The sequence below is a fragment of the Sinocyclocheilus rhinocerous genome, unplaced genomic scaffold (genome assembly GCF_001515625.1).
Source record: "Sinocyclocheilus rhinocerous isolate Xijiao unplaced genomic scaffold, SAMN03320098_v1.1 scaffold2386, whole genome shotgun sequence".
NCBI lineage: Eukaryota > Metazoa > Chordata > Actinopteri > Cypriniformes > Cyprinidae > Sinocyclocheilus > Sinocyclocheilus rhinocerous.
The window spans coordinates 339553-364532 of NW_015623807.1; the positions used below are offsets into that span (position 1 = coordinate 339553).

General features: G+C 37.5%; 1 protein-coding gene across 1 annotated transcript in view; it reads left to right on the forward strand.

Moving 5' to 3' along the window:
* LOC107737170 (talin-1-like) overlaps nucleotides 1-24980 on the forward strand; it is an 86611-nt gene that overhangs the window by 18216 nt on the left and 43415 nt on the right. Inside the window, exons 2-17 of the mRNA XM_016548612.1 lie at nucleotides 10010-10166; nucleotides 13757-13854; nucleotides 14300-14429; nucleotides 14940-15092; nucleotides 15474-15616; nucleotides 16021-16148; nucleotides 16729-16789; nucleotides 16897-17001; nucleotides 17079-17234; nucleotides 18505-18606; nucleotides 19249-19325; nucleotides 19424-19604; nucleotides 19823-19936; nucleotides 21682-21790; nucleotides 21990-22198; nucleotides 23499-23597. Coding sequence (XP_016404098.1) covers nucleotides 10037-10166; nucleotides 13757-13854; nucleotides 14300-14429; nucleotides 14940-15092; nucleotides 15474-15616; nucleotides 16021-16148; nucleotides 16729-16789; nucleotides 16897-17001; nucleotides 17079-17234; nucleotides 18505-18606; nucleotides 19249-19325; nucleotides 19424-19604; nucleotides 19823-19936; nucleotides 21682-21790; nucleotides 21990-22198; nucleotides 23499-23597 — 1995 coding nt within the window. The 5' untranslated portion in view covers nucleotides 10010-10036. The remainder of the gene's footprint in view (nucleotides 1-10009; nucleotides 10167-13756; nucleotides 13855-14299; nucleotides 14430-14939; nucleotides 15093-15473; nucleotides 15617-16020; nucleotides 16149-16728; nucleotides 16790-16896; nucleotides 17002-17078; nucleotides 17235-18504; nucleotides 18607-19248; nucleotides 19326-19423; nucleotides 19605-19822; nucleotides 19937-21681; nucleotides 21791-21989; nucleotides 22199-23498; nucleotides 23598-24980) is intronic.

A 24980-nucleotide genomic window follows, 5' to 3' on the forward strand; every position in this document is an offset into this window, starting at 1 on the left:
TGACATCACTGCATGCTGGGCTAGAGCGGGAGCTGCTATACTGCACTGTGGATTCCACACTGAGAGACGCCACACGCTGGGATCCGTGACGCTGCGTGATTGATTTGATCGAGATCTGTGCTAATGAGGAATGAAGCATCTGGTGGTCAGGTTGAGCGTGGGACGTGCTTGTCTTTCTTCAGGAGGATTTGTGTGTGTTTTGTCTGTGGGACACACGGCTCTGCGCGGGACGTCTGTCAGCCGTTACTGACACATGACTGTTAGATTCCCAGCCGCTCATGACTGTTGGGTTTGTTTAGGAAATGAGCTGTTGGGAATATTTACCACAGAAACGTCACAGCGTGATCCAGTGGCTTTAATTGTGTTAAACCTTAAAGGGGTCATATGATGCGATTTCAAGTTTTCCTTTCTCTTTGGAGTGTTACAAGCTGATTGTGCATAGATAAGATCCCTGAAGTTGCAAAGACTAAAGTCTCAAAACCAAAGAGATATACTTTATCAAAGTTAAGACTCTGCCACGCCCCCCTAAAACGGCTCATTCTAACACGCCCCCACATATCTACCCCACTATGTGGAAATATTTGCATAATCCCGCAAAATGTGCACGCAAAGAAAGTCACAGCGTGATCCAGTGGCTTTAATTGTGTTAAACCTTAAATGAAAGAGTTGTCCAACATCTAATTAATTCAGCATGAAAAAACCTTCACAACTCTTTTTACTTCTGTAATGTGACTTATTTTCAAGGGAAACAGGATGTTAAATGAGAAAAACAATGTAGAGTGGCACTTCTAACCATTTTCAGTATATCATTCAAATTATCTGAGTTTGATAAGTTAAACTATAAAATGTCAGTGGATAATAAACAAATCAAATATTGACTGATAAACATATGGTCAATAATAAGTAAATACACACAGCTGTCATATTATGTTTATGTATTTAATACCAATTTGACAAAGCCTTGTAATACAGTATATTTCTTCATAGGTTTACAGTATGTTTCCTGATATGGATATTTTTTATACTATGACTATAAAAAACATTTATATTAAAAATTTATATTTTTGCAGCTTATTTTTTGATTATCAAATACAGTCTACAGTATTTTGGTCAACTCTAACTATAGAAATGCAGTGCTTAATAATTCAGTTCTGTGTTTTCATTTCAATTCTTCTGTTCTGTTTAATGAAATTTTCATAATTAAAAATGATGTCTAATCAATTGAATTAATACAACTTTAACAATTTAATAATTTATTAAAAATTTTAACAATCGTATTCCCCAGTTAAATGTTTTTCGCCCCGAGAAATTCTGTCTGTTTATTTATTAATTTTTTTTTTGGATTCTGTGTTTTATGATTTAATACAATTTTATTGTCAAAAATGGTGATAATCACGTAATTGCATAAAACTTTTAAGAATTTATTTGATCTTTTAAAATCTAATCAAACTTAATTTGGAGCAGTTCTGTTTTTGGCAGCAACAGAGGTTTATTGTTTAGAAATTGTGTAAAACTGTTGTGATAGAATAATGTTTTACCAAACTGTATTATTGTTGTTTTTGTTATCTTTACTTTAAAACATTTTACGTTTTATTATACAATAGTAATACATTTCTGTCGTTAAGCCAAACTTTAATTTTGCAGGTTGTAGCGAAGACCTTTGAGTTTCTATGTGTGTTGATGCTTGAGTTTGTGCAGCAGATGACACTATGCTGCTTATTTACACAGAGACACGCAGAAAATATTTCACTGGCAGTCATTCTGCGTTTTAATATTACAGGCACTTGTCCATATCACAGTTTGATTGAAAGTACAGCCATTCTTTTCATTCATTCATCCATCAAAATTTTGACAAATTCTGTGACATTCTGCACTAGAGGGTAAATTGCCACAATTCTGTCAGTGTTTGCCACATTTGCAGAAATCATAGGGCCCTAAATATTTTTGCTTTTTCTATTTTGGTTTTATTTCGTGAAGTTATCACTGTCATTGCAGAAGTATGCTGTGCTGTAGTGGCTCAAGATCTGAGCTGGTGACTAATGACACTGCTGCTGTTCCTCTGTCTGGGGCTTTATGATTGGTTTGAGTCAGCATCACACTCTCTGAATAGCCAGTGGGCAGTTGAACCAGTTCTTGGTGAATGTGAGCTGGTGTGAGTGTCGATAGATAGCAGCTGCCAGCACTCGATTATCTCGTCAGGCACTGGACTGAGCCTGAAGGCCTCAGCGTGTCCCTTCAGACAGGAGAGAACTCGTCTCGTCCCCTTAAAGACACACAGTGTGTCATTCGTGTGAGGTGTCCTGAGGGGCAGTTAACGCTCTCATGGGTCTGTGTTTATCAATGCTGTTTCCCAGCTGTGTCAGGGACACATACTTCACATCACAATTAACATGCCTTAACAAAGAGCCCCTCTTTCTTCATCAGTCATCACTAATTCTTCTAGAAAAGCACTAGTGTCTGATCAAGTCAAGCATAGCCAGACTTATGATTATTGGGTCCTTCTCCAGACAAGAGCTGCCCACTCGGACAGGAAGAGACCGCCGGAATGACACCCAAAAAATGGAAATTGTGTCATAATTTACTCACGTCGTTCCAAAACCATGAGACTTTGGTTAATGTTCCAAACACAAATGAGGATATTTTTGAATGAAAGCCGAGAGATTTCTGCCCCCCTTAGACCAAAACTTCGAGGATCCAAAAAGCTCATAATGGGAGAGAGCAATGAGGTTTGTTATAAAGTGCGACACACACATTTGAGCTTCTGTATTTACCATATTTGATGTGCTCTATGTGTGTTGTTTCGATGTTGATAAAAGCCTACGAAATCATCATATCATATAAAGATCATATAAAGTGATCGTGTATCTCTTCACAAGACTTGGATTGAACGGCTTGATTTGTATGGATTTGTTTTACGATGACTTTGACCTTTGTGGATCTTCTAAGTTTTGGTTACCTGGACTTTCAGGAGGGACCGAAGTCTCTTAGGTTAGTTCAGTCTTATGGGTTTGAAATGACATGAGGATGAGTAAATGATGACAGAACTGTCATTTTTGGTAAACTATACCATTATTTATTTGAAATTTTGAGAATGAAGTGAATTATATAATGGTGGTCATAGTTAAATTTTTTGCATATCTTAGTCATATCTAGTGTTTTGACCTTCACAAACTCCAGCGACTGGTTGTTGTGAACAGCACAGCTAGTGAGTGGATCAAAATGTGTCCACCCTGACTCCTGGGAACGGCGTCTGACCAGCCAATCAAACTCTATTGTTATGAGTCTGTATGCATCTGATCAGATTCCTCATGTAATAAGCTGAGGAAATGTACTGTTCATGCACACGTGCACATTTCTAGTATGCGTGCATACGATGTGTTCTGACACTTAGCTTCGGGTGTCTTTGAGTGGTTTGGTATATTTATATCCAAATGGTCAAAATGAACATTTGGATATACATATATCTTCCTCTTTTTTTTTCTTCAAGAAAAAAAAAGAAATGAAAGTGAACTTGAACTTGAATAGGTCTGAGTTGGCTTTTTATAAAGAAGCCTAAAGTGTGAAAATATCTTAAAAGCTGTCCAGATTCAATTCTTTGAGTATAGATGTTAGTCATGTTGGTGCCATATTTAATTTTGGACAGGACTGAAAACAAGCCTGTGAGGGAAGTAGAAGTACTTTTAAATTTTTTAAATTTTTTTTTACTGTTTTTTTTACTGTTTTTTGTTTAACATTATGCCAGTTGTTCAGCTGACAAAACATTTCAAAACACTTTTAGTAGACGTTAGTAGAAACTCCATGAAACAGTTTTTAGTTGAGTTTTTAAATGTATATGTGATCTAGGAGCTTAAAAAATGCTGGGTTGTTTCAACCCAATTTTGGGTCAAATGTGGACTAACCCAACCGTTGGGTTAAATTTTTACATTAAATTTTTAAGCCAAAAGTTGGGTTAGTCCATATTTGACCCAAAGTTAATTGGGTTGAAACAATCCAACATTTTTTTTTTAGAGTGTGTGTGAAAGCCCATTCACTCAAGGACGATAACTAATGATAATTATGTCAATGTCAAATTTAAAATTACCTACAGTTCTGGCAGTCCTAATACTAGCCGGCAGGCTATTCCACAGTTTTGGCGCAGCTACTGCAAATGCCCGGTCACCTCCGAGTTTAAATTTTGTTCTTGGAACCACTAATATTCCCTGATTTGCTGATCTCAAGGACTTCCCTGGGTCATATTCCAACAAAAGATCAGTAAGGTAAGAAGGTGCCAAGCCGTTTAGAGCTTTATACACCATTAAAAGGACCTTAAAATCAATTCTGTAGCGAACCGGCAACCAATGTAATGACATTAACGTCGGTGTGATGTGTTCATATTTTTTAACCCCAGTCAGGAGCCTGGCCGCTGCATTCTGAACCACTTGAAGTCTAGAAAGTAAGCCTTGACTTATCCCTATATAAAGTGCGTTGCAATAGTCGAGCCTTGATGTAATGAGGGCGTGAATAGCCCTCTCAAAGTTCTTAAAAGACAGAAAGGACTTCACTTTTGCCAGTGCTCTTAGATGGAAGAAACTAGATTTGACCACAGAGCTGACCTGAATGTCGATCTTCAAAGCACTATCCACATAGACTCCCAGGTTTTTTACCAAGGGTTTTACATATGGAGAGAGAGGGTCAAGATTAAAATGTGATTTTTTTTTTTGGATTCAGTGTGCCCAAATACGGTAATCTCTGTCTTATTTTCATTTAAATTTAGAAAATTTACAGCCATCCAGGCCTTTAAATCATTAAGGCAGGATAGTAGAGAGTCTAAACAGTGTTTATCTTGTTTTAAGGGTTTCAATTTGAGTGTCATCCTCGTAGCAGTGAAAGGAAATGTCATATTTCTTAAAAATTGAACCTAATGGCAGCATATAGATGGAAAATAACATTGGAGCCAGAATGGAACCCTGGGGGATTCCACTCGTAAGTGGGGCTGTACTAGATACAAAGTCCCCAATATTTACTGAAAAGGTTCTATTTTCAAGAAAAGACTTAAACCAATTTAGGGCTTTCCCTTTGATGCCTGTGCATATCTCTAAACAGGACAACAGGACAGTATGGTCGACTGTGTCAAAGGCAGTGCTTAAATCCAAGAGCACAAGCACGGCAGAGCTACCAGTATCCACAATTCTCAGTACATCATTTATCACTTTAACAAGTGCTGTTAATGATAATTATAACTATGACATTTTAATATTCATTCTAACTCTGAGAATAGAGAAGTCCACACCACAGCTGTAACGTAAACGACACAAAGTAACAGTGTTGTTGCAATCACTTGCAGAGCAATTTTTTTTTCCAGCTGATGATTGATAAAAAAACTTTGAAAGCCAGTCAGAATACATCTGACTTTAAAGAGTTTGAGCATGTGAGGCAGCAGATGACAAAAGCAGCATTCACTCTGAAAAAACACAACACACTCAGCCGTTGTTGTGGATGCTAATGCAGTTATTACTTTACTTATTGTTATAGTTCTCATTCTTGGTGTGAACGGGCCTTAAATCTGCCCCTCACAGCCTCATTCTCATCTGTGTAAAATTCACTGTGCTGTCTAACCTCACTAAGGTCTATTCAGTTATTTCATCCATCCATCGAATCCTCCAAACCGCTTGTCCTATGGGTCACAGGGATTGCTATAGTCTATCCCAGTTGGGAAACTCCCAATTATTTTATTTTAGATCATTTAAAAAGTGGCTGGTAAATTTGCTGTAATTGTGAAATGCGTGGCAGTCCAGCACAGGAATGTGTTATTCTGAGTGGTCATTGTGGCTGTTATCAGCGGCAGAGAGAGTGACAGCGGTAACATGTTCCTCACACACATCAATCCACAGCTTCTTCCACAGCTGTTTCTGTTTTGACATGAGCAGATATTCATACTGACCTCTGGACAAATACATCACTGTACTTTGTGTATGCAGCTCTATACACAAAGTACAGTGATTTCTGGGTTATTACATTGAGTGCTTCCTTTGATAATGGAAGTTAAAAGAATAAATGTGCGCAGTGCGTGCTGAGTGCTCCTGCTTCACTGTAATTTAAGGTGAGGGGGTGACCGGCTCATTCTGTTTCTATGGAGATGACAGAGTGAAGAATAAATTATAAACAAAAAACACAGAAATTCATAAGTCTTTATGCGAAATAAAGGTTTATACCTGATACTGTGTGTATGTGAAGTATGACAGAAACACTATTGCATACTACTGAATAGCATAATAAAAATAAAATCTTTTAAATAAATGTATATTTTATTCAGCAAAGATGAGTTATAAGCTGCATTTACACTGCAGATCTGGATGCCCAAATCGGATTTTTTGACTATATCCGATTTTTTGATGAGCTGCGTACACCTTCTTTTAAAAGTGTATCCGGTATCCGATATCTGCATTTACACTACACAGCCTTAACTTGACGTGCCTTCAATGCATTAGACAATGATATTAAAAGATATTAAACTCTGCACACACTATTAATAAAGCATACTTTGTATAGTTAAGCAGATGAGTCCAGAATATGAATGCAAAGACATTTAATTTATTGACAGAACTCAGAAACATTTTTAATACATCAAAATCATTCATTAGTACTGATTCTTCACAACAGTGATTATATAGACAGATCCGCTGTACACTAGGGCTGGCAAAATGACTGAAAAACTAAATTAGAATTTTCTACTTAAATATTATCAAAATTCGAATTATATTCGAATTTAAAAGGCATGACTTCAGTTAGGGGCGAAAAAAGCTTTTTGGCTTCTCTCCTGAGGCCACAAGAGGGCGCATCGAGCAAAATATTATGCACGTTTCTTCAAAGCGTAATAAAATAACACGACTATCTTTGAAAAAAGTGCATAATGTTTAAAATAATGTTTATAAACCATATATAATTAATAAAGTTGCTTAAACAATTAGAGGAAAAAAACAGCACCATGCATGTATGTATAGTTTAATACTTAAAGGACCGAAAACCAATCACAAAAGTAGGCTACTTTCTTCATTTAAAAACATGAGATACAGTGGGATGGGGAAAAACCGCCATAACGTCTTTAGACATGTTTTTTAAAAGTTGAACTTGCATTAATTTTACATGGGTTTCTAAACATGCCGGTCTCTTATGCCGGTCTCTTGTGCGAGACGCGAGTGCAACGCTGATAGATGCCCCACTATAAAATGTGATAAATATGCGTTCTGTGTGAACGGCTTGGTTTCAGTTTTGACGTAAACAACATCTTCTCCACACTGATGCTCTCGTTTTCCGCAATATATGAATGAACAACGTAGCAGCGCCGCATCTAGTGGGTTCAACTGGATAGGCTAACAAAAACATTCAAATGCAGTCAATGACACATAAATCGTCATCGCATCTCATGCGCCGCTGATAAGGCTGCCTGACGGCTGACACAGACCTTAAATTAGAATGCACCGTTTTTGCATTCGAATGTAGATTTTTATTTATTTTTTTATTCGACGAATATTCGAAATTTGAATTTTTTTTGACAGCCCTACTGTACACATCTGCGGGTACTAATGGTCTAGCAGTAGAACTTGTGCTAAGTTAGCGGGTCTGGGTTCTAATTTGTCCATCCTTTTATCATTTTCAGCGCCAGATCGCCTGTTATTTAACACAAACGAACCAAATGAATACTCTGCTAGTCAACTAGAGATGTTTAATTTGTAATAGATGTATCTGTACTGCGAGATGTTTCAAAAACATTTGACATCCAACCCTGCTTACACGGCAGGCACAAATGCACGTAATCCGATTCATATCAGATTTATTTCCACATACGAATGAGGCTTGAAACCGATCTGAGAATATCGGAATCCATGTGCTTTTTTCCTTTTTCCGGAATTGGGTCATCTGAACCATGCAGTGTAAATGCGGCCAAACTGATCAAGAATGACAGCAGTGTTACAAAATGTTTCTGTTTCAAATAAATGCTGTTCTTTCGAGTCTGCTGTTCATCAGAAAATCCTGAAAACAAATATCATGGTTTCCATAAAATATAAAGCAGCACAACTGTTTTAAACACTGATAATAACCAGAAATGTTTCTTGAGCAGCAAATCAGCATATTAGAGTGATTTCTGAAGATCATGTGACATGAAGACTGGAGTAATGATGCTGAAAATTCAGCTTTGATCACAGGAATAAATTACATTTTAACAGATATTCACATAGAAAACAGATATACAGATCTTCTTTATGCACCAAGAGCTTGTAACACTCCAAAGAGAAAGGAAAAATTTAAATCGCATCATATGACCCCTTTAAAAAAAAATACAGTGAATGAAAATGGACTAAGATTAATTAAAGTAGACCAAAAAGAGAAATAGATTGTCAAAGCTCTAAAGGAAATCAAATAGGCCGATTTTACTATGATAAGTCAAATATGAATAAACCATTTCTTAAAGTATATGTTTAATAGGTTTACACTAACTAAACTTACAATTAAATCAGTAATCACAGTTATATGTACTGTGTGACACTTAATAGTAGGTTTTCATCATTTCAAATTTCATAATCATTCCTGGCAGCTGTAGGCATGTGATGGGCACACTTTTAAAAGAGGCGGTGTAGACAGAGTATGTATATGAAGCAATAAAAAAAACTTCACAACCACAATTTGCGCTGATGTACTTTGCATTGCATTCAACTTTGTGCAGGGTTCAAGCTGGCTTATGTGATCTATTCTCTTGTTCAATAAGTACGTATGTATCATGTATAATACTTTTTTTAGTCTGTTTCCTGTTGCATTGCATTTTTCTCATGCCTTGTTACTGTTCTGACTGTAGCAGCATATGTAGTTCTGCTGCAGAAGCCGTTGCGCTTTGACACATGTGGAAACATCAGTATAACGCCTGAGGAAGAGGTCTGCAACTCTGTGTGGGACTCTTGCATGCTTCAGTTGGGTCAAGATCACTGCCTTAAAGTACGGTGGCCGAGAAGTGCAAAGCAAATCACAATTCTGAAAACAAAATAACAAATTACAAACGCAAATGCAAGTCTAAAAAACTAAATAACAATTCAGAAAGCACAACAACAATTCAGAAAACATTATAACAAGTCAGAAAACACAACGTGCCCTTGGCTTTTTGACGCGATCAACCCGGGTTCGATCCCGCCTTTTGCCGAACTTTTTTTTTTTCCTCCCTTTTCAAATCTAACAAATAATCTACAAAATATAAAAAATCTACAAATATAATTTAGAGGTTATGCACCGATTTTTTTTTTTTTAGAAACCAAAATTAAATGTTTCATTTATCCAAAAACCGAAACAGAAAATAAAGTTTATTTAATAATCAGTCAATTAATCAAATGTATTTAAGAATCAACTCAAAATTCAAATAAAAACGGAGCTGTATTAAAACATTTAAATTTCACATAAGGCCATTTTTATTTCTTGATTTTTGCTGAAGACATTTAACATGCAGCCTTGGGGGAATACTTGCTAATAATACTAAATCATGGTCATAAAAAAATCAGTTATGACAAGAAACATTGATGAATATAATAAAATGCTGCAAAGGTATAATTTTATTTTATATTTTAGTTTCTGACCAGTGATTGGTTCCTGTTTTTATAGATTCTACTACTACTATGATGTTCGTCTCATTTCTTCTTTGCCATAACAGTAGTTTCTGTTTCTTCTGGCACCATATATTTTCTTCTTCCAATGATGGCTCATCCTCATTTCAACATAGTTCACATTTTCCAAAGAATGTGATATATTATACAGTAGCTCATATCCCATATTGCTGTTGTTTCGTCTTTGCCAGCATTCCTCCGCTTCACTGAGGTGTTTCCCCATAGCTGGGTAAACAGAGTTAACAGTTTGGCTTTTTAAATATTTTTCTTATGTCTTTAAAACAATATTTGTCTTTTACATGGCATAGACAAGTCTAAATCATCGATAATGTCAACATGTCATCCTGAAACGAGTGTTGAGAGTTTGTGTGGTGTGTGTTTTGCAGGAGTAGCAGTGTGCCGCAGTGTCAGTCATGGTGGCGCTGTCGCTGAAGATCGGGGTGGGCAATGTGGTGAAGACCATGCAGTTCGAGCCCTCCACCGTGGTGTACGACGCCTGTCGAATCATCAGGGAGAAAGTCCCAGAAGCACAGCTCGGCCAGCGTGAGTCCACCAGCAGACACTCACAACCCTGAAAAGTGCTCAGATACAGACAGAATCTCACATGCATTGGAAGTTTTCATGTGAATGGCAATGCTATTAAGCATCTGATGGGTGAAATGTTCACAGCTCTTGTCAGATTGAACAACTGTAAACTTTAAAGCACAATTAAAAACATAATTTCCCCACATAATCAAATTAACCCATTTAATCCCAAATTTTTCTCAGACATAAAAATATCGAAATGATGTGTCATTAGTTACCCCTTGAAATAATCAATAATTATTTTTCAAATTTTTATGGAAAAGTGTGTGTTTTATATGGTTGGTCACAATTGTGACCGGTTGGATGTGTATATAGCTCAGCCCAGATATTAACACACTGTTTAAACTGTTTTATCACATTCTATGGTTACTATTATACATAAAAACCCTTATACAACACTGAATAGATAAAAAATACAAATAGTTATTATCCCAGCGGTCACTATTGTTGCCATCAAAATGTTTACTCGTTCTATGACCACACTCAACAAAACTGAATAATTGTAAACACATACATTAATAATAGACACCTTAAAGATAACGTGTACCAAAAATCTTTGTAATATCTTTGTTAACATACTTTATTAACTTTTTGTTTTGGAGCTTTGATGCTCATCATATCATGGTTCAAACAGGAAGTAATCTGCTCTGGTCATGTGACAGATTGCGCTAACCATGTGACACTGCACATATTTAATTGAGACCCTTCATTTTTTCCATATTTGCAGAAAATTCTTCGCGAAAGATGGATAAAAAGGCGCACAGGAAACAAAAACCTTGAAAAATGATATACGACCCGCCAAATGCTGGCCAAATCACAGAGATGCCGATTCGCACGGGACTAATATTATCACAGGACCTCGGTGTTCGGCGAAATATGGTAGATCATTTGCGGGGGAATTTTTACTTTACAAATTACAGACATGGCCGATTCGCACGGGATTAAGATCACAGACAACCTCCGCAATTATTACAAATGACTGGAGGTCACCAGGTAATACTAATCCCGTGCGAATAGGGCTATAGAAGGACAAAATTCAAGTGATTGCGCCGGCGCCGTATGCGCGCACAGTTAAGCTTTGCTACCTTGACAATGCAGCCTGTTCATTATCATAATAATATACAGTCAGTCAAATATATGGAGAATGAAAAACACACTCCTCAGTTTAAATATGTAGTAAAATCTGTGCCGTTAAGTGTTATCACCGTATCGCCGTGATGTTATGCAAAACATTACTATTTGTCATTCACTGTTAATCTTCCTCTCTCCCACATCTAATAACTTCTTCCACATTTCATAAAAACTTCTCCATACATAGCCTACAGCTGTCATGGGCAGCAACACTAGTAAAATTCTCCATGTTTGGCTAAAATCCCAGCATAATATCTCTGATTTTGGTTTCCCTTTTTAGTGTTTGTTCCACTCAAATTCTCTTCCTTCCAAAGAGGGAAGAGAAAGAAATACCAGAGAAGCCTAAACATGCCTCAGAAATCCAGTGTAAATCTAGTTTGTGCTGCGGCGCTATAATGGGCCTGTATCAGGGTGCGGCTGGGTCCCAGCTGTTATGTAATAGTCCTCAGTACTGCTCTAAACCGTTTAACTGATTGTATTAATCGGTCAAAATTCTTACAGTCAGTTAACCGGTTAAATGGTTAAAATGAACATCCCTACTTGGAAAAGATAACTTTCATCACATGCATCACATCTGATAACGTGCTATCCATAGAAGTTTTTTGGTATTAGTTATATTGCACATAAATAAATTTTGGCTTTAAGTCAGATCAGTAAAAAAGCAATTTGTCATTCACTGTTAATCTTCCTCTCTCCCACATCTAATAACTTAATAAAACACATTTCATAAAAACTTCTCAATACATAGCCTACAGCTGTCATAGGCAGCAACACTAGTAAAATTCTCCATATTTGGCTAAAATCCCAGCATAATATCTCTGATTTTGGTTTCCCTTTTTAGTGTTTGTTCCACCCAAATTCTCTTCCTTCCAAAGAGGGAAGAGAAAGAAATACCAGAGAAGCCTAAACATGCCTCAGAAATCCAGTGTAAATCTAGTTTGTGCTGCGGCGCTATAATGGGCCTGTATCAGGGTGCGGCTGGGTCCCAGCTGTTATGTAATAGTCCTCAGTACTGCTCTGCATACTTGTCTCAACCTGCGAGTCATTTGTGTCTTTGATGGACTGCTTTCGTCCAAACTCAACAGCTTATGTAGAATGTGTAGCAGTGTTGCCACATTACATTTGGAGGACACTATCTAATCCCTTAGAGGAAAAAGCTCAAATTCTTTCTTGGTATCACCAATGAAAATTATAGTAAAAGTGTTTACGTAAACTGAGCAGTAATCTGGGCCCAATTTTAAGTAAAACAATTCCTAACTTGACCTAATCACTTAAGGAAAAAAATAAAAGTTTTTGGAGCCCAAACACTGTCTCATGAAACTTGTTGCATTTTGGCAAAAACAGCTGTTTTTTTTTTCTAATCCAAAACATCGGCTCAACGATAAGTTACTGTTTTCATTGTTTTTGTACCTTTGTTTTCTAATAAATAAGGTTGTTATGACCAAAACGTAGACAATTTCACAGTTCTAGATTCCCATTTTGATACCACAGCAAAAACTACTGGTTCAAACATTATTAAAGACAAGTAAACAGTAATAAAATAACAACAAATAATCTAGTTTCAAGAAGGTAACTGAAAAACAGTAAGTAGCTCAAATAATTACAATAAAACAAAGATTCGAATAAAGTAAACATTTGGGGTGCGTGCACACAGAAAACAGCCTATCAGACAGCGGGCGAATACTGAATTGAGTTCTTTTTCCACATCTTCATGTGTTATTCTTTAAAGTTACACCTAACAATTCATATAATTCCGTATAATTCAATATAATTCCAACTCAAATTATTCCAAGGCTATTCATTTCTTTTTTAAAGACAAACGGATAATTTCCAGTCTACTCATTCACAGTGGAAGTGGATGATGATTTATATTGCCAACTTTCATAAAGGCCAAAAAAATTAAAAAGAACCATAAGGGGACATTCACACAGAATGTGCTGTTTTGCCATTGTTTTTCCATCTAAACATGCGCTAGACAGATATTTTTGAGTGATGCACTCGCATCTTGTGTCTTTTGCAGCGCTTGTCATGATGGTCTGGAAAAAAAGTTAAAAGTAGCTCATCTTTTAAAAACACATCTCTAGACCTTGCGTTTTATTTTCATTCCATTGATTTGCATCACACTTTTTTTAAACGCAAAAATATGCTCTGTGTGAATGACCCCTAAAACAATAAGCTGCACATAAACTACATTAGTTCTGGTGTGTATTTTGAATTGGTTTGTTCAATCAGAATGATAAGCAATAATAGCTGTTTATGTTTATATGCTGTTAAAGGAATAAATGTAAATAAGCATTAGGAATCATGTATTTTTAAAAAATCAGGAAATGATGGGAAATGCACCTTTTGATTTTGACAGTCTTATTAGGTTGTAAAACGCAATCTGACCACCCACTAACTCTTCTGTCTTCTTGCAGCCAGTGACTATGGCCTGTTCCTGTCAGATGAGGACCCAAAGAAAGGCATTTGGCTAGAAGCAGGCAAAGCCCTGGACTACTACATGCTGAGAAATGGAGTGAGTCTAGAATATTTCAAATAAAATGTATAATAAAATAATAATAATAATAATAAAAACCCATAATAAAAGTAATGGGTGAAGTAATTTAAGAAAAATATCAAATAGAATAATGCTCATTGTGAGTGCAGTCTCTATAAAATGTTTCCTTGTCTAGTAATCAGAAATGAGTGGAAAAAAATAAATAAAATCAAAGCTGTGGAATTTATGGCCATTGTTTCTATATTTGCATTGGGATTGACTTGAGGAAAATTTAAAAAAAAAAATTATTTGACAGATGCTCCAAAGTAATTTACAGTTACATTTTATCAGTCAGTACACTGGCAATCAACGGTTGAACCTGATATTTCAAATATTTCAAACATATTTAAGATACAGTTGACAACACTAGTGTATATAATATGGGTTTTATAAAGGATATTTCATAAGAACATGTATTTGTTAGGACACACTAGAGTACAAAAAGAAACAGAGACCCCTGAAGATCCGCATGTTGGATGGAACTGTTAAAACAGTCATGGTGGATGACTCAAAAATCGTCAGTGACATGCTAATGACCATCTGTGCCAGAATAGGTAAGTTAGTGTCCATATTAGGAGTGAAACTCCATTCTGCCTGCTTTTTAGTCATTTCTAGGCCTGATCTCTCCTGGTTTATATTATACATGGATAACAGGTCTTACCAAGTCAGCTGGATTATCTCACTGTACTCACTGAGTGCTCTCACCACTGGGGTACCACAGGGTTCAGTGATCGCACCGCTGTTTTTCTCTATCTACACCATATCACATAGGATAGTCATCCAGTCACATGGGCCCTGTTTTCACTTGGTATTAAGATCTTTTTTGTGATCCAATAAGAAGTGGTCAGTGCTAAATATAGGTGGAAACCGGGTCTAAAACATTTGTGATCAGAACTAAAGTTACATTTGGATGTAGTCAGTGAGGCTTAAGATTATTAATGTAGGTCTGCAACAACACTTAATTTAGGTCTGTAAAATGATGTTTAGAGGTTTAATTGAACTGTTATGACCCCTGAGAAGCCGTTTGAATGCAATGACAGAGTAAAACACTTCTGGTTTCTCAGGCATCACAAACTATGACGAGTATTCGCTGGTGCGTGACGTGGGAGAGGAAAAGAAAGAAGAGACCACAGGAACACTAAAAAGAGACAAGACCCTCCTGAGGGATGACAAAAAAATGGAGAAACTCAAACAGAAACTTCACACAGATGATGAGTGTATGTCGCATCCTGCTTACCATGAATAAAACAAATATTGATGCATATTATTTTGTTGTTTTAGCAGTTCTTCAAAACAATACATACAGTATATTCTCAACCTGTTCACTGTAAGGAAGTATGGGAATTTCATAGTGACCAAATGTATATTCTCATGTATTCTAGATTCTTGTTGACTGAATTTCTTTACTGTGCGCTCTGACTAATCCATTAAAAAATACATAAAATTACATTTTTGGTTTTGCAAAGAAATTCAAAGGTTTTTAAGATCATGAGAAACAAAAAATCAGTCAAGTGCATTTAAACATTTACATTTGGATGATTTTGGAATCTAGCTGAATTTACTGATGTCAAAGCTGCTGTATTTGACCGTATTTTCAGTGAATTGGTTGGATCATGGGCGGATGCTGCGAGAGCAGGGTGTCGAGGAGTCTGAGATGCTGCTTCTCAGGAGAAAGTTCTTCTACTCGGACCAGAATGTGGATTCCAGGGACCCAGTACAGCTCAACCTGCTCTATGTGCAGGTGAACACCACAGAACATCACCTTCACATCATAATCATGTCCTTATGTCATTCGTAAACTGAATGATATCTATACACAGTGTTGGAAGGAAATTAGCGAAAGCTTGTTTCTCTTTGGATCAAAGTCTTTTTCATGTAAATTTTGAGGGTTTTTGTCCTTAGTGACAGGGCATTCTGTCAACTACCTGGTTTCTATTTCTGTGGCATTGTACTGGGGAAGCCACGCTCATTTTGAAATCTCATTGGTCTAAAAATCACACTCTACATAACTATGTTAAACATCAAATATGGTCTGATTGGCTGTAACTGTGATGCTTTGTGCATCTTTTTCACTTCTGGTGTAGACAGACAAATTACTTCTTGCTAGAAACGTATCATGCAGTGTCTGCTAATTTTTTGGCCCAGGCCCGTGATGACATCCTGAATGGCTCCCACCCTGTCTCCTTTGATAAGGCCTGTGAGTTTGCCGGATACCAGTGCCAGATCCAGTTCGGAGACCACAATGAGTCTAAACACAAACCTGGATTCCTTGAGTGAGCTCAGCGCATTTCTGTTTCTCCTTACAACCTGTATCTGTGTAATGTACTGGTTTAGTTGCATAGAAACTTTTTATTTGGGTTGTTAATATATGAAAACATTTAATCACCTAAATGTTTGGTAGTTAATGCCATCAGAGCCTTCAAAACCAACAAATCCTGCATTTCTCAAACTGCATGAGAACAGAAACAGAACTTAAAATAACAACATTTGTTTACATTTACATCCATGGTTACGTTTACTATTAGGTTTGAGGAAGAGAAAATTACTCTTTCAGCTTGATCAATCAGTTCTCAAAATATTGAAATATTTGCATAAATTCATTCTACTTTTTTACTTTTTCCTCATCGTATGTTCACAAACAGTATGTTTTAATTAAAATAGTTTGGCCATCATCTTTGTTAACATTGTCATCAGTAACATCATTGACGAGATTACCAGTGTTTTATGAATGACAGCGTTTCATTTGTTCCCAGCACAAGCTACTGCTAAAATCACCAGCCCAGATTGCTTTAATTCTCAAAACATTCATTAAAAGAAATCACTTAATTCTTGCTTCCTGTCTTTCTCATCCAGTTTGAAAGAATTCTTGCCCAAAGAGTACATCAAGAACAAGGGCGAGAAAAGGATCTTCCAGGTGAGGTTATGCAGGTTATGTGTAATTCATTATTTTTCATACCCATGTTAGGCACAGCACGATGTGCTATATGAATCACAATTTAATGATAAACCCTTCTATTTAAGGCACACAAAAACTGCCAAAACATGACCGAGATTGAGGCCAAAGTCAGCTACGTCAAACTAGCCAGATCTCTGAAAACCTATGGAGTGTCCTTCTTCTTAGTCAAGGTAACGATCTCATACGATATCTGAGCTCTAATATTAATGCGTTCTTGTGTCAATGGTAATGTTTATTCTCTTCACAGGAAAAAATGAAAGGAAAGAATAAGCTTGTTCCGCGTTTGTTGGGCATCACTAAAGAGTGTGTGATGAGAGTGGATGAGAAGACCAAAGAGGTGATACAGGAGTGGAGTCTGACCAACATCAAACGCTGGGCCGCTTCTCCCAAGAGCTTCACGCTGGTACCAGCACACTCCTCTAAACACACACGCTGTGTTCTGATGAGAACTCACACTTGAACTGAAATGGCTCTGTGATTACGATGTGTGCTAAGGGTGGAATAGGTTGTGTCACAGTTCTGTTTCCGTCTGTCTGTGTTGCGTATCGTGTTTCTGTGTCACAGTGCCTTTCTGGTTCGATTTGGTAAATACTTGGTGGTTTGTTTAACCTCTTTAGGGATTGTTTAGGTTGAATAATGTTCACCCAAAAATTACAATTCTGTCATACATTTAATACAATTCCATCATTTATGTCCATTCTTTGAAAGTCCACACAACCAAAATGTTAAAGGGATAGTTCACCCAAAAATGAAAATGTGATGTTTATCTGCTTATCTGCAGAAAAAGAGCAAAGATCACTTCGGCCTGGAGGGCGATGAGGAATCAACCATGTTGGAGGACTCCGTGTCTCCCAATAAGTGAGCCTCTTTTCATAGTTCAGTAAAATGACATATGGCACACAAGTCTCAGTCATGGCATTAGGTCTGATGGTAACCTGTGATGTATCATGCTCCAGGTCAACAGTTCTCCAGCAGCAGTTTAATAAGGTCGGGAAGGTGGAGACGGGCTCTGTCGCTCTGCCGGCCATCATCCGCTCTGGTGCCGGAGGTCCGGAGAGCTTCCAGATGGGCTCCATGCCACAGGCCAAACAGCACATCACCAGCGGACAGATGCACCGAGGACACATGCCCCCTCTGGTCAGATATGCACATGCACAAACATACAGCGGGTGGATAAGATACCACAAATACCATGTACAGGGCGTATAGGGTTGAATGTGCTCTGAAAGATGGGCTCTGCTCTTGATATGAATATGAGACGTGTCTGTTGGTGTAATTGTGATCACTCTGCCTGTTTTGTCTGAATGGATTTCAATAATTACTTGACAGTTGTTTCCGTTCTCCAGCTCCCTGTCAATACACACTCAGTCACACTGAATGCATTTTGCATGTTTTTTTCTTGCTGCACAGATTTCTCAAACCTTTGTGAATTTTGGTGGATCTATTCCATCCCTGCTTTGTAATTGCACCATGAATATTTTCTAAACCTGAGACGATATTTGCTCATTTTATACAGCCTAATGTATGAATTCACTGCTTCACTATTAACTTTAAACTACTTAATCATCCAAACAGTTGTTTTACTATTCAGTGTTTTATAGTGTGCCGTATTATTTACTCTGTTGTTATTTTTGTGTAACATGAGTGTCATGTGTTTAATCTTTCTTCTTCAGGACTTTGGAGACTATCAGGATGGTTACTACTCCGTTCAGACCACCGAAGGAGAGCAGATCGCACAACTCATCGCTGGTTACATCGACATCATTCTCAAGAAGGTAACATGCCATGACCAATCTGATTGTTAAAACTGAATAAATCATGTGAAGCCTGACACTTATTTTTGATTTCACGTATTTATTGGACTCTCAAGACTAGAAGGGTGACTGAGTTTACTGAGCCTCTGATGCATAATACACACAAAACTAAAAACTGGCTGTCATTACGCAACTTCTAGGAGTAAGAGCACATAGGTTTATGAACAAGTTTACACGGTACCAGGTTAATACAAGTGCTTTTGAGGAAAAACTGTTTACTGGATTTGAAAAAGTTCTCAATTTTTGCTGCATCCTATCTTTGAAATATGTTCAGACATTTCTTTGATTATTTATTTTGTGCGCCCAGAAAGTGTACGTTTTCTTCAATTTGTTGGTGTTTTCTCATACAACCATTTGCAGAGACTGATCCATTGTTATTGACGGACTATTAACAACTATTTTAACTCCTTAAGAAATCCCTTAGTGATAACCCCTTCTAAAGGGGTTATTCACGTCAAGTCAATTTTATTTGTCTATAGTGCTTTTCACAATTCAACAAACCTTCATGTTTGACCAGTCTAGAGAAATCTGCTCTGGCAACAAAGTGCTTCTCACAAGTATCTTTCCCTAACTCGCTGCGTCTGAAAACCCCTTTATCTGCAGAAAAAGAGCAAAGATCACTTCGGCCTGGAGGGCGATGAGGAATCAACCATGTTGGAGGACTCCGTGTCTCCCAATAAGTGAGCCTCTTTTCATAGTTCAGTAAAATGACATATGGCACACAAGTCTCAGTCATGGCATTAGGTCTGATGGTAACCTGTGATGTATCATGCTCCAGGTCAACAGTTCTCCAGCAGCAGTTTAATAAGGTCGGGAAGGTGGAGACGGGCTCTGTCGCTCTGCCGGCCATCATCCGCTCTGGTGCCGGAGGTCCGGAGAGCTTCCAGATGGGCTCCATGCCACAGGCCAAACAGCACATCACCAGCGGACAGATGCACCGAGGACACATGCCCCCTCTGGTCAGATATGCACATGCACAAACATACAGCGGGTGGATAAGATACCACAAATACCATGTACAGGGCGTATAGGGTTGAATGTGCTCTGAAAGATGGGCTCTGCTCTTGATATGAATATGAGACGTGTCTGTTGGTGTAATTGTGATCACTCTGCCTGTTTTGTCTGAATGGTGTTCGGCGCTGTGCAGTGAGGTGTCTGTGTTCTCTCTATCTGGCAGATATCAGCTCAGCAGGCTTTGACTGGCACCATTAACTCCAGTATGCAGGCGGTGCAGGCAGTTCAAGCCTCTCTCGTTGAGTTTGATGCCCTGCCTCCACTGGGCACTGATGCGGTGAGATGCATTATTCATATACCTCTATATATATCTTTTAATGTTTCAGTCACTTTTATAATTTGCAATAGTTGTATTTAACCCTAGTGTTCTGTTTGGGTTATTTTTGACCCAGGCGAAAAATAAAATCTGTGAAAAAATATTCCTAATCTTACTTGCTTGCTTGCTTACTTATTTATTTATTTTCTTTTTTTTCAAATGCATTTGGTTTCCCTACAACATTGTTCCAAATTTATGTATTATATCATTTTGTATATATTTATGGAATTTAAAAAAAAAAGTTTCCAGCAGAAACTCAAATAAAAACGGCATATTTTTCAAACACTTTTCAAACACAAAATATTGAGAAAATATCTAAATTAGCATATACCAAATTTCATGTACAAAATCATGGTAGTGCTGTAATTGAAAAAAAAAATGTTTACATTGAAGTTGGGTCATTTTTGACCTGAGCATAACAGGTGTATTTTCTGAACAGTTCACAAGGGTTAAGATAGTGTGTTTGAAGTTGTTTTCTTTTGGTCTGGACTCTGGAGGTTAAAATATTTGACCTTTTTTGATATGTGACTGAAATAGCTCAAGTTGTAAAGCTCTATTGATAGACAGTATCTCTGCAACTTGAGGGACTGAGACATCGGTAGGGTTCTGGAGTGATATCTGAGAGATTCAGATTAAAACAAGAAGAAAAATTCTATGCATAACAATTTTCTTTTTTTAATTGTGACCTTGTACCACAAAACCAGTCATAAGGGTTTTATGATTTATGATTCATAAGGATTTATACATCATCTGAAAGCTGAATAAATAAGCTCTCCATTGATGTATGGTTTGTTTATTCACGTCAAGTCAATTTTATTTGTCTATAGTGCTTTTCACAATACACATTTTCAAAGCAGCTTCACAGAAAGTCATGATGCTAATATTTATAACATCTTAATTATAATCTTCGTGCCTTAGAGTTGTGTAAAATAGTTACATGTGACGATACAGGCAATCAATGTTTAGAGGCTTGCTATATATTATATAGTATATATCGGCCTGCGTGAGTGTATGTGCAGATAAAGTTGGATATAATATATATCTAACTTTATATATAGAGCTAAAAAATTAAGTTTTGATATTTACGGTAGGAAATTTACAAAACATCTTCATGGAACATGATCTTTGCTTAATATCCTAATGATTTTTGGCATAAAAAGAAGAATTTATCATTTTGACCCATACAATGTATTTTTGGCTATTGCTACAAATATACCCCAGCGACTTAAGACTGCTTTTGTGCTCCAGGGTTACAATTTAACCTTTATTTAACCAGGCAAGTCGTTAAGAACAGGTTTGTATTTACAATAACAGCCTGGCAGGAGAGTTAATGTCTCCTGAAGGACATACAAACATACATTACAATATGTGTAGAAAACACACACACACAAAAAAGGAAAGGAGAAAAACACCTCAATTTTTGAAAAACTTCTGAATCAGGGCTAAATGAATGATTAGAAAGGAATGTAGATATACGGCATGTGGATGTGTGGAAAGAAATTAAAAACGTGAGGTGAGGGGTGGGGGGGAAAGCTTTTGAAAAACTTCTGAATCCGGGCTAAATGAATGATTAGAAAGGAATGTAGATATACGGCATGTGGATGTGTGGAAAGAAACATTTCTGACATGCTGCTGTAATCAGCTGTGAAGTGATGAATGTATATGTGCTCAGTACTTGTATTAAACAACCTCTCTCTGATGTTTAGGCATCTCAAGCATGGAGGAAGAATAAAATGGATGAGTCCAAACATGAGATTCACTCTCAGGTGGATGCCATCACTGCGGGAACTGCCTCCATGGTCAATCTGACTGCAGGTGACACACAATTACATGTTTCAGCCGGCAACCCTGCATTCTGCCTGTTTCCTTAGCATCGCACTAGCTGACAACTCTTCTTGACTGTGTGCTTGCTATGCAAAATATGTGCAGCTTCAGTGAGAAGATGATTTTTAGTTCCCCCACTGACTTTTGGTCCTGTGGTAAAATGTAGTCTGTCCCTGAACGTGTGTGTCAGGTGACCCGGCAGAGACGGATTACACCGCTGTGGGCTGTGCTGTCACCACCATCTCCTCCAACCTGACCGAGATGTCTAAGGGTGTCAAACTGCTGGCGGCGCTGATGGAGGACGAGGGAGGACATGGCCAACAGCTTCTGGGTGCTGCCAAGAGCCTGGCGTGTGCTGTGTCTGAGATGCTCAAGACCGCTCAGCCCGCCAGTACTGAGGTATCAGCATTTACAGTACAAACATGCGATTGAGAATGTGGCAAACAGTTGATGTGGTGGATTCAGTGGTGTGTTAGTAGTAGGACTGGGGATTGTAAGGAATCTAATGGTTGTGTTTTGGGTCATGATTCTGGTTCCCTTAAAGGTTTTCTGAAGAAATCAAAGCCTAAAACCTAAACAAACACTACCATTCAAACGTTTGGGGTCAATAAAAAATTTTTTTGTTTGTTTCTGATAGACATCTCTTAGGTTCACAAAGCCTGCATTTATTTAATCTGAAATAAAGTAAAAACAGTAATTTTGTGAAATATTAAACAATTTGAAGTAGAGGATTTCTATTTGAGTATATGTTAAAATGTAATTCATTCCTGTGATCAAAGCTGAATTTTCAGCATCATTACTCCAGTCTTCAGCATCACATGATGCTTCAGAATCATTCTAATATGCTGATTTACTGCAGCAAATGCATTATTATCAATGTTGAAAACAGTTTAGCTGCTTAAAGGAACACTCCACTATGAAATAGGCTCATTTTCCAACTCCAAAAAGTTAAACAGTTGAGTTTTACCGTTTTCCAATCCATTCAGCCGATCTCTGGGTCTGGCGGTAGCACTTTTAGCTGTAGCTTAGCATAGATCATTGAATCTGATTAGACCGTTAGCATCCCGCTCAAAAATTACCAAAGAGTTTAGATATTTTTCCTATTTAAAACTTGACTCTTCTGTAGTTACATCGTGTACTAAGACCGACGGAAAATGAAAAGTTGTGATTTTCTAGGCCGATATGGCTAGGAGCTATACTCTCATTCCGGCGTAATAACCAAGGAACTTTGCTGCCGTACCATGGATGCAGCAGACGCAATGATATTACGCAGCGGTAAAACTCAACTGTTTAACTCTAGGGGAGTTGGAAAATGAGCCTATTTTCAAAAATAGTGGCGTGTTCCTTTAATATTTTTGTTGAAACCATGACTAATTTTTTTCAGGATTCTTTGATAAATAAAAAGTTTAAATGAACAGCATTTATTTGAAATAGAAATATTTTGTAACATTATAGATGTTTACTCTCTCTTTTGATCAGTTTAATGAATCCTTGCTGAAAAAAATTAATTGCTTTCAAAAAAAATTTAACAATAGTGTAGTTAAAACTTTACCACTATTGTTTTTTTGCTGTCTTGCATGCATTGCTTTGTCCTTTAGAAAATGCTAATAACTCTGTAAATCTAAATGTTATGAGCAAATACTGCTTTAATGTTGCCTTTGCTGTTATGATATGTTAATATTGCTGTGTGTGTCTTCAGCCGCGACAGAACCTCCTGCAGGCAGCGGGTAATGTGGGTCAGGCCAGCGGTGAACTCCTGCAGCAGATCGGAGAGTCCGACACAGATCAGCACTTCCAGGTGTGACACACACACACACACACGCACACAAACACACACACTGACGCTGTGACTGTAACGCATTAACCTGTGTTCTCACCAGTCTGTAGGTACAGCAGCGTTCACACACTCCAGACGGACACGCTATAGTCAAATGCTGGTAACAACACACAGAAAGAACAGTTCATATTCACCAGCCAATCAAGCTAATGCAACAGTGATCAGTGATTTAATGATCACGGTTTGACCTGGATTTCGTGTAGTCACACTGAGACTGTCATCTGTGCCGTCTGTCAGATCATGGTGTGGTGACGGGTCTTTATATTCTCATCCATATCCACTGGAAATCAATCATTTCATTATCCACACAGTTTCTCTGCATGAGAGATTTCATCATTTAATCATATCATAATTCTCTCAATTCTACATTTTGTGTATACAGACCTGTAACTATCAGTAATGAACTGGTGGTTTTCCTGTGTTGAGACATATCAAAGAGCTCATCCCTTTTTATCTAGAAGTGTTTAGTTTGCTAAAAAAGCCACACTTAAGAGCTTGTGACAGCCACTGTAACATTTTTCTAGTAATTACCAATTATTACTACAGTAAAATAAAAAAAGCATAAAACAGTGATCATTTTAGCCATTGTTTTAGTAATCATTAGGGCTGCACAGTATTGGAAAAAACGGACTTTGCGATATGAACAAAAAAAACAATGAACTGCTTGCTATATTTGGAAATAGTTCATTGTTCGAGAAGTATTTTGGGTGGTTTATTGGGAGGGGTGCATCTGCATAGAAAAATGACTGAAGATTGTTTGTGTGGATCATTCTTTGAGGGCTGAATGATTTGGGACAAATGTGGGTGTTCACACTTGAGTATGCTCGTTACATAACCAACTCAAACCTCTTTCGGTAGCCATAAAGTGAGCAGAATTAAATATTTGTCTTATTCATTAGGGTTTCAGAGTGAAGCGTGGCACTGTGTGGATTTACACGCGTGCAGCTCATGATACAGTGTTCATTTCATTTGAACCGCCAATCTGAAACTATATGAAGAGCTGCACACATGTAGATGATCACGGTGTCACGCTTCACTCTAAAACCCACAACACATAGATTTATTCATTTAGCCTTTGCAATTCGATAATTGCACTAAGCCATATCACAGTATCAGTTTTAGTTTGGTATATCATGCTGCAATAGTTATGATGTGTAGTTTATTGCTGTTATAATGTCAGGGCTGTCTAACCATTTGAGATGTTTGATCTCCTCTAGTGCTGGGCGGTATACCGGTTCATACCGAATACCGGTGTTTATTTTTGTTATGATATGAATTTTTTAAATACCGCAATACCGGTGTATGTCGCTTAAACAACGTTCGGAACGCGACACTGTTTGAAAG